Source organism: Phaethon lepturus, unplaced genomic scaffold (assembly GCF_000687285.1).
Source record: "Phaethon lepturus isolate BGI_N335 unplaced genomic scaffold, ASM68728v1 scaffold14979, whole genome shotgun sequence".
Lineage (NCBI taxonomy): Eukaryota > Metazoa > Chordata > Aves > Phaethontiformes > Phaethontidae > Phaethon > Phaethon lepturus.
Genome location: NW_010561327.1, coordinates 1 through 10,097, shown reverse-complemented (window position 1 = coordinate 10,097; position 10,097 = coordinate 1). Strand labels below are relative to the sequence as shown.

General features: G+C 42.5%; 1 protein-coding gene across 3 annotated transcripts in view; it reads right to left on the bottom strand.

Annotated features, from left to right (window-relative positions):
- ELK4 (ELK4, ETS-domain protein (SRF accessory protein 1)) overlaps positions 1–2,097 on the bottom strand; it is a 5,322-nt gene extending 3,225 nt beyond the window's left edge. For 2 of the 3 annotated variants that reach the window (XM_010293977.1, XM_010293978.1), the window contains exons 1-2: positions 1,888–2,097; positions 79–480 (exon numbers count right to left, since the gene is read on the bottom strand). In XM_010293977.1, the coding sequence (XP_010292279.1) occupies positions 79–480; positions 1,888–2,094 (609 nt within the window). In that variant the 5' untranslated portion in view covers positions 2,095–2,097. Of the gene's footprint in view, positions 1–19; positions 481–1,887 lie in introns of all 3 variants that reach the window. The other variant, XM_010293975.1, reaches the window with a different exon arrangement.
- Between the last annotated feature and the right edge of the window lie 8,000 nt (positions 2,098–10,097).

Sequence of the window (10,097 nt, the reverse complement as noted above, 5' to 3'; positions counted from 1 at the left end):
TTCCGATCCCAAGGGAAGAGAGGACGCGGTTGAAGTGGCAGCAGCAGAAGTGGCAGAGACCGCTGAAGTGGTAGAGACCAGGGGGACAGACGAAGGCTTTTTGGAGGGCATGGTTACAAACTTGATGACAGAGGGTGTTGGATCCTGAGCAGGTTTCTTTTCTGTCAGTTTTTCAGCTGGATTCTCAATCTTGATGGACCTGAAGAGTTTTACGCTGGAAGAGTTCAGGGAGTTCAGAGTAAAAGAGGAGTACAAGCCTGAGTGGATGTAGTCATTGCGGCTGGAGGATTTAGCACATGACTGAGACTTCTCCTTCCCACAGTTTTCCACATCCTTTGGAGCACTGCTAACTTCTGCAAAACCAGTCATTTCAGGGTCTCCTTCTATACGGCCCACGACAAGTGGATCCATATTTAAAATCTCCGGATAAGAAACAAACTTGTACACAAACTTCTTACCATTCACCTTTTTAATGATATTCTGTGGGTAAGAAGATACATATATTTATATTTAGGCCTTCTTCAGATTAATTTTCTTCCTGCAAACATTGCCTAAAATAGACTGAGAAATTAGATAGTCTTGCATCAATTTTTCTTTTTTAAAAACACACTGCATTCTTGTAATTTAGTTATGCTCCCGAAGTATCATTTCCAGAGCGTGCAGACAAAACACTAAAACAGGTAAGCTTAACCTGATATCAAATATACTAATAACAGCCTTAAAACTGCCAAGCAATTCTGTTGAACAGATTTTAAAAGATCAGCTAAAAAACCAAAAAAATACTCATTACCTCGTCAAAGATCACTGGCCTGAGTACAGTAATCTGACAGGAGAACCTGCAGAATTCAGGCTTACAGGTTTGCAGAATTGAGACCTAATGCTTCAAATCAAACCATCTTTATTCTTAATAAGATGATAATAAAAGAGAGTAAGTAGCTGAACTAGTCAGCAGAATGTAGGCTAATCAGCTATTTCAATACCACAAAATAGCATTTGTCGAACTTGTTTTGCTCCTAAGTGCCACACACAATTTGACCTAAGAAGATTCTTACTTATTGTACAGTTATTATTACTGAGACCTCCCAGTAGAAAGTCAGATTTGTGCTGCCCAGTAATAAACTCCAAGCAACATACCACCTGCTACAAACTGACACGTTCCTCAGAAACTGTGTTTTATTTTTTATCTCATACACCCACACAGTAACAGTTGTGGGATAAATGGCTTATTGAAACGAAGGTAAGACTCCCACACTGCGGTTCTAGTTCAGCTTTTTGACACTACCTGTGCCCTAATGAAAGACTCTTGCAAGTTATTAGAAGACATTAGCTAAGCAAGAGAAATATCTTACTCTGCTGGACTAAACTCACTGACCACATCAGAGGTGCAATCCAGAATACCAGGAGGAAAAGAAAAATACTTCAGACTGCTTCACTGAAAATCCTTCTTTTGATAGCCCCTTCGCAGAGACAATTACAGAGAAGTTGTCGAGGTGGTGCAATATTCACCATCTCCATCATCATCATCATCATTTTGTTGCTTAAACTGGAGCGTTGAGGATTTTAACCCTTGCAAGGGTGCTTATTTTTGGAAAGGGGATTAGTATTCAAAGACAGATTTGTATTAGTAAAGACATAAATCAAAGATGGTAACATTTTGCACAAAGCTATCTAGAACCTAATAAAATAACCACTGGGGAGGACATGCAGCACAATGACAAACAAAAGAAAAAAAAGCCCCTCCAAACGTAAACTAGTACACCTTACTTAAGTCTGGGAGACAGAAATGACACCTATCCCCTCGAAGGGAATGAAAAAGGAAACAAAGCTCATTAGGCAGAAGCTGGTAAGATGGATAAGGATTCAAGGTGGATTTATGGACTTTATTACCTTCACATAATAGTATCTGAGAGCACGGCTGAGTTTATCATAGTTCATACTGGGCTTGTTCTTGCGGATTCCCCAGAGTCTGGCCACCTCCTCTGCCTGCAGCAGTTTGAACTCCCCGTCGTTGGAGGTCCAACAGATGATGTTCTTGTTCTGAGGCTCTTGGAGGAGTTGGAGGAGGAACTGCCACAGGGTGATAGCACTGTCCATAGCAGTAAGCTGAAATTCAGAAAGGCAGATAAGAGGCAACAGATTAGGAACAGCGCATTTCCTTCGTCTCCCTAGAAGGGGGTGATGAAGCAGAGATGTTATTTCCAAAGCCAGCAAGAGTAAAATTTATTAGTCACCAGTCGTGAAAGATGTTCCCTGCAGAACAGAGAGGCTGAGAGCCAACTGCTGTCGTCTCCTCCCACATGTCAGTACTTTTCACATGGGTTATATTTAGCCTCATTTAACTAAATCAGGTCACTTTGGGTAAGTTGCAATGAGTCACTATCCAAAAAAAATTTTTCTAAGTTGCTCCATGTTCACCCACTCTGACTTGTACTGCTTCATGAGAAACAGCTCAGGTGCACCCAGGTGAAAATCAAACCACCCACTCACCTCCTCCTTTCCTTACCTGCACCCACCTCCACCCTCCGTATCTTTAAGAAAACAGGGCAGATCAAGTAAGTGCTTAAGCTACGTGAAGATGGCACAGTGCAGAACAACTCAATTTTCCTTCAATTCACGTTTCTACTGCCTCTTTGTAAGCAGCCCTCTCAATCAATCCCCAGTTTCCTCTTTCAAATCTCCTTTCTTTTCCAGGTTTCATCCCTGTCTCTTAGAAGAGAGTAAACATGGAAGTAAATAAGATTACTTCAAATGCTGTCTTTGCAGCATTTGATTCCTGCCATGTCTTACCTACATCAGTCATATAAGCTGAGACTTTCTAGGACTAGTATCTGTCAGTTGATTCATGCACTTCCAGCACGTATTTCTCACACTGAAGCTGTCGATGTATAAATCCATCAAGGGCAAACAAGGCAGTAGAGACTATGCTTTTCCTTGACCATACCTGACTACTTGAAACAATACTTCCACACATGTTTTTAAGCAGAACACTAATAATCCCGTCTGCACAAGGGAAGTATATGATGCACTGTGAATTAAACCAGATAAAATTATATGAATTCAATACCCCATACGGATTCTTTTATTCTAGAGCAGAACAGCTTCTATTAATGCAGCTTAAACTTCTTCCAATGACATAAAAACAAACTCAGCCACTCTGGAATAAAAGCCATTGTGATGAATTATACTAAAAGTATTTTGATATGTGCAGCTGTGAGATTTTTTTACACACACACACAGAGACAAACCTCAGTAAAGGCAAACCTAAAGAGTACAGGGGTTTCCATCCGGGTGAATGTGCAGCCCAAGTGACCAAATGCTATTCACAAGCAGAAGCTCCAAAACAGAGGCATCAAGTCCAGCTTCAGCAAGCAGGACCCATGCCCACATTGTTTGAAGTCCATGTATACGCAGGGATAAGTTTAAGATTCAGTCAGGATTGCCAGTTCATCTTTGTTACCAAAGCCTTTTATTCCAATCTCATTACTGCCCAGCACTTATCCAGCCCTATATAAGGAAGAGAACGGTCTACATGTCAGAGCTTCAGAATTTAGTCAGCCCTGTAAAAGGATTACTGCTGACAGTTTACACAGGACTACACATTCTTATTTAAATAAGGTGCCCTAGGGCAGGTACTTTTTGGGCACAGCCCATTGCATTTAACCTATTTTTAAGAGTACCTGCCTAATGGCACGCTTACATGACTGCGCAGGGATGTTACATTGATCAAGTCCGTTAAATTGCTGCAATTTACACAGAACCGTCTCAAAATGAAGGACACCCACACCACCTTGTTATGCTAGCCTAAGGTGCTTTCCTTGTTAATTACTGTATGCATACAACTCCGCGCTTGCCCAAATTAATTGCTCGGTACTCTAAGAAAGTATCAGCTGCTGAACGCCGTGCTTTGAGGCTCTTCCCACGCTGCACCGTGGCATGCCAGCTGAACCGTGTGGGAACTCGGGGCCAGGCAACCACACTAAAACTCTTCCAGGACTTCGCCGCCAACTTGTATGCACATTTGCCAATAACATTTCATATCTGCCTACTGGCAACGCAGAGGACGTGCACGCTGCGGAGCGTCACAAGCGGAGCCTCATTATCTTGTCAGGATGATGCACATGCATGGGGTGTTGTGTAGACAGAAGGACTTGATTCTACCATTCTGCAGAGCTGTCAATACTAGTGATATGTGTTAACAGCGAAAGAGCAGGAAAATGAAGTTGAGTGATTATTCCCACGCTACATTTATCTACAGCACTTTCAAAACCCATAAGCAGCACTGCACCAAATAGCGCTGACTGATGCAATGGGAGGCAATCACGTAGAAATTAGATTAGCAGCAGAATTTCAGTGGCAAGGGCTTTTTATTTTTTTTCCTCTCTTCCTAAAAATGCATGCAGATTTCATCCCAGAATTTAAATGCTATTATTTCACTGGGCTGCTGCCCTTTAGTAAGAAGTACCTTGCTGTGATTATCTCAAAGCTCACCAAGCTCTATCGCGGTCAAGCGTTATTGCCTAGGTCACGGCTGGTTTTGAATCGAGTTGGAGGTGCACACTGCTGACAGACCAGCACTCTGACAGCACAAAGTTCAGCAACACGAGTAAGCATGGAGTGACTGAAATGATGGAAGACACAAGATTTAAAAAACCAACCAACTCAAAACAACAAACCACCTTTCCCACTGATGAGCTATGTTGTTCTGAGGAGCATTCACCAAAATTAAAAAAAAAAAAAAAAAAGAGTTCATGCTGCCTAAATCCCAAATACTGCAGCTTTCCAGCTGGAAGGATCCTTCTCCCAGGGGCAGAGTTACAGGCTGTACTGGAGTGTTAGATTAATTGCGTTACTACCAATGTTTCTGGCATTTACAGGCTTTTGAGTTGTCATGATTCCTTCCATCGTTCGGAGGATACACTGCATATCCTCAGCATCCTCTGCTTTATGAAGTCTTACGTTGGACACAGTAACAACAGGGTGGAGAAATTTCACTTGCTCCTTGGTTGTCATAGAAGAGGAGCAGAGAGCACTTTGGAATTGTTATTGGATAGGTTATACTGCATATGAGAATGAATATCCCTCTTTATTAAGTATTTATTGCACCCATCTACAGGAAACAATGGATAGATACCTCAACGCAACTGAGAGTATAGCGTTTTTCTGACTATTATAGCAAAGGGAAGGCCAGAAAATAACCCTCCAAATTGGTAAAAGCAATGAGATCACAGGTGGATCTTGCCCCTTCAGAGTCCAGGAGTAAGCTGTAACTGGGAAAGGATAATATGTATATGGGAAACAATGTTGTATTATGAACTAAGACATCACATTTAACTTTTTTATTAAAGTTGCTTTCATATGGCAGAAGAATACATCAAAGAACTGTTGCCTCTTCAGGAAAAAACAGAATAAAAAACATCACACAAGATGTAAAATTAAAACCAGTATAGGCAAGATGAGCACTTCTCTTTGTTTAAGAAGAACCGACTAACATGTTAAAAAGGTTCTTCCTTCTTCAGCACCTGGGGCAGAAGGCAGCTGACGTCTTTCATGAGCCTTTACCTTGCAACCACAGGGACTGAGCCGTGGTTCAAGCTCCTTGTGCTATCCATGTTTTGTGGAACATCTTCAGAGGCTCCCGTCCACGCCATAGCCATTTTCAGGGCCACGTACTCCGAAGCATCCCCCTCCTGCGTTGGCACCGGAAGGAATTCAGCAGACCCTCTTGTCCTTTTTATGCAGGCATACAGCAAAACCCCCACTCTCCAGAGCTGTTACAGTCCCATTACTTAGAGAAACTGAAGAAATCAGGATGAGGACAGGAACCCACTGTCCCACTCCTACTCTATACTAACAACGGTGAGATGTTACTTCTCTCATGATTCGTAAACAGCATTTCAGCTTCTTTCAAAACTACGTCTCCTTTCATGAAAGGGCAGCAATCTCCTAGCACAGCTCCCCGTCAGCATAAAAAGCCTCGTAGTTTGATTGCTTTTTCTTCAAGATGAATACACCAATAATTACCAGCACACCACTGCAAACTGCCTTTTTGCTGAAGGTTATTTTCCTTATAAAAGTCCCTGGAGAAAGAAAAAGGTCTTATTTGAAAAGACAATGAGGGAATTAGGCAGAGAGGCAATACTGCTGTTTATGATGACGGCTTTTCTACTTCTGCACCATTTGAGTACGAGGAAAAAATAGTTGCTAGAGGCAGAGGGCAGTTATACTTTGTAATGAGTATGCTAAAATAGAGCACTATTATTGTCTTGAGATCTTCTCTGACGCCTACGGATGACCCTTGAAGTATACCGAGTAGCTGACAGAATTTGGCTGCAGTACTCTAAATACAAGCGCTGCAAACTTGAGCTTTCTCGTGTTGCTGCAGCTTCGTTTGACGTTGCTGTAGCTTTGTTTGAGGCCTTGACTTTACAAAGCCTTGAGTTTACAAAAAAGCCAGGACACGAGATATGTATCGTTTTCCGGCGACTTCCCCTCATGCATCTGTGCCACAACGTGCTCCACACAATCCATTTGATTACAGAGCCTCAAGGCTTTGCATCTTCTGCGGAAGGAGAGTGCGCAATCACTGGGTGGCACAGCAGACAGGAGGAACAGTTTAGGAAGTGGCATATGGTAATCTCCCCCGTGGCCAGCAGCTATACTTACTGTGGCAAAACAAACCCAAGTGTTCATCCCTTCGTGCTCGAAAAGGAGGGGGACACCTCGCTATGGCCCAGCAGCCAGCCAGGCCCTGGGAAAGTAGCAGGGGCATGACCAGGGCAGGGGTCTGCCCTAACCCCCGTCTTCAAGGTCTTCTGGCAGATTTCCTGGGCTTTGACTCAACACCGAGAACAGCTCAAGTGATCTTTCACCTCTATTTGTTCCAACAGCCTCTTACAAGCATCTGCAGCCTGATGACTTCCACAGATGGACTGAATAAAGCAAGTCAGGTCTACAGCCTTGTCAGAACCCACACAGAAACAAAGGATGGTGCAAAGGAAAGAAAGGATGTCACACAGACGTTACACAGGACAAAAATCATCGCTACCACGTATTTAAATGGCATAGTTACAGCCGTCCAGGCATTTACACAGAAGTGGCATCCCAAAAGGTGACTTTGGAAGCAGCACAGAGCAGAGGTAAACACATAGGGTGACACAGAAACCTCTTCTCAGATCACAAACACTTCGTTAAAAAGAAGAAACAAACAAAAAAGGCTGCAACAGTAACTTTGAGGTGGTCCTGGGGACCTCACACTTAACAGTGCAACTCAGACATTCAGCAAGTGAGCAAATTAAGTCTTTACACAACTCCAGGAAAGCCGGACTTGCTGCGCCTGCGACACACGAGCACACGTGCAGCAAAGCTGAACTGTTGAGACTTTACTGCGCAAAACTATTCCCATGGTTTCTTCATAGCTTAAGATGGCCATGGCGTGTGAACAGAAGGAATTTATGGACAATAACTCCTGCTACATTATGCAATATTCCTGTGGACACAAGGCCTCGATAGTGGTTCCAGGAAAATAAACAACAGAGTAACTTTGGATGAAGGAGATTTCTGGAAGTCACAGGTCCATCTCCCTGTTCAAAACAGGGTTAACTTCAAAGTTAGATCAGGTTTTTTCAGTGTCTTTGCCCAGGCAACTAAGCAAATGTCTGCCCCATTCCTTTTATTTTAGTAAAGGGACAAAGAGGTATAACATTGTTGATGAAGTTTGATGAAGTATCTAATTAAGTGGTATCAACACACGCAGCCAAGCAACAATTTCATTAGCACAGCACTTAAAATATCCCATTGCTAATAAACTTTTCATAAAATACCTTCAAGTTGCTGGGACTGCGATTCACTTGAACTAGTACTTTTAGGATTTTATCAATTTTGATTCATTTTAGGAAGAGCCTGCTGCCCAACACGTATGAAACCTACTGTCCAAAACCCAGCCTCTTCAGGGTGCTAGTATCTAGTTATGGACATACGCTGACATGGTGGGAAGCGTGTATGGGCACTTAGTCCTTTTCCAGAACACACAGAGCACTGTAAAAGTACTTTAACTACTGCCACTATCATTTGTTTTCTTAGCTTACTTCCCAAAGACAGGTGAATTATGAGTTAAAAGCCTGTTGTATGTGTAAAATTAAATCACTATTTACAAGGAATTAAACTAGAGACGCCGACTTCTACATCTGCAACACCACCATTAAAAAATTCCAAACCCTGGCAGCTCTCCATGTAGTAATCAAATTACACCTTCTCTAATAAATATTAAATCAGGCGAGAATAAGGTAAAAACACCCTGGACTCCAATAAATTCTTGTCTTCCCCTTGGCTCTGGCATTCTCAGCACCGTTGTTTCCAAACCAGTCAGGAAAATCAGCCTGTTCTGAAGGAGAAGCCGTGGTTATCAAGGCAGGAAGCTCCTTGAAAGGAAATGCTGGAGGATGTCCTCATGATAAGAGCTGCTCCAGAGCTTTCATTGCCTAATCCCACTCCAAGTTTGACAGTTTTATTTACTCAAAACAAACACTGCAATAAATTTTGGGTTCTTGGCTCAAAAATTAGGTTACTTTACATGAAATTAAGGTGTTAGCAAATATTTTAGGAGCAAATTGTTTCAGCTTTTTAACTCCTGAGAAATAAGTATTTCTTAGTAAGTATTTACTAATACAGAAAGGTGGAGAAGACCAGAAAACAAGCAATAGAAAAACAAGCCACAAAGGAGAACAGTGGCATCAGGATTCCCATCATACTTATGGCTGAAGGCTCAAGTTGGTAGATCAGCTAAACAGCTTTTTGGGTTGTTTTTTTTTTTTTTAATCTTGATACAAAGACAGCGGTGCCTGCTTTGTTTCTAATATGCCTTTGACCAGCACACCCTGACACTTAAAAACGTTTAACCTGTTTGAACACAGCCAATAAGGGGACTTCAAAGCACAGCTCGTGTACTTCCTCCAGCCGCTACAATCATTCCGATCCTCCATCCCTGGCTAAGGATGACTGACATCCCAGCGTAGCTAGTTTTACAGACAGCAGACCTCATTTCCCTGCTTTTCTGTACTTTGACAAAAAGTCTCCCTTTTCTAGCTCTCCTTTTATAGGATACGAGACCAAAGAGAACACGGGAAGGTTTTGGACAAATAGCAAGAGTGGCAAACTTCAAAAATGAAATGAGTTTTATCAGTTACGTGGTTGTTTCTGACACTGATGTGATTGTTTCCAAGTAAGCCATAAAAACATGCATTTCCATGGAAGCTCCTCTCTAAGTAGATTACACTCGATTCCTCCTTATCTGCCACCCCAGCGGGCTGAGGGGAATGTTTACCAACAGCAGATTAAAGTAGCATCAATAGGCACTATTTGTCTGCTGAAAGTAAAAGCATCCTTGTTTAAGAGTAAGGGGTCAGGTCTCCACATCATGCTATGGTGTAAACCCCGAACAAAAGGGTAAACGTTTTATGTTGATCCTAACTTTATTATGAAAAGGAAGTCTCATTTAAGATTGAAAAGGTTTCCTTTAATAATGTTTATAATACACTCAGCCCAGTTGCTATGACGATGGAACAACTATTCTCTACAAACAGGCGCTAAGACCCTAAAAATAAACAGGCCGACAAAAATCACGAACACGCAGCTTTGTCAGGAAGGCTGTGCCTGGTGCAGGGATCGTGTTTGTTCTGAACACGATGAAGATAAAGAAATGCTAATGACTGGATTCTGCACCCACTGAACGGGGTGCTCGCCTACGAAGCGATTCCCATATTTCTCAAGAGCTGCTACTTAAAAACGACACCACCGAAGCCCGACTCTGGATTCCCCCCGCCACGCAGGCGGCAGAGCAACGGGGATGATCAGAAGCCTGTCTGTGAAAATAAGGTAAGCGTTGTGGAAGCACCACACACATACGTTTAGGAACAGAGGTGTAGCAGCGTGCATTTGCATACTTTCTCCATGGACTCACTGATGTGGGCAGGCATCCACCCATTTCAGAAAGGGGAGAGTACACAAGTATTAAAGGAAAAAAAAAAAAAACCCACAAAAGGAGCAGAGTCAGGAAGAAAAAACAACAGAACCCCCCACCTAACCGCGTCGCTGACCTCAGG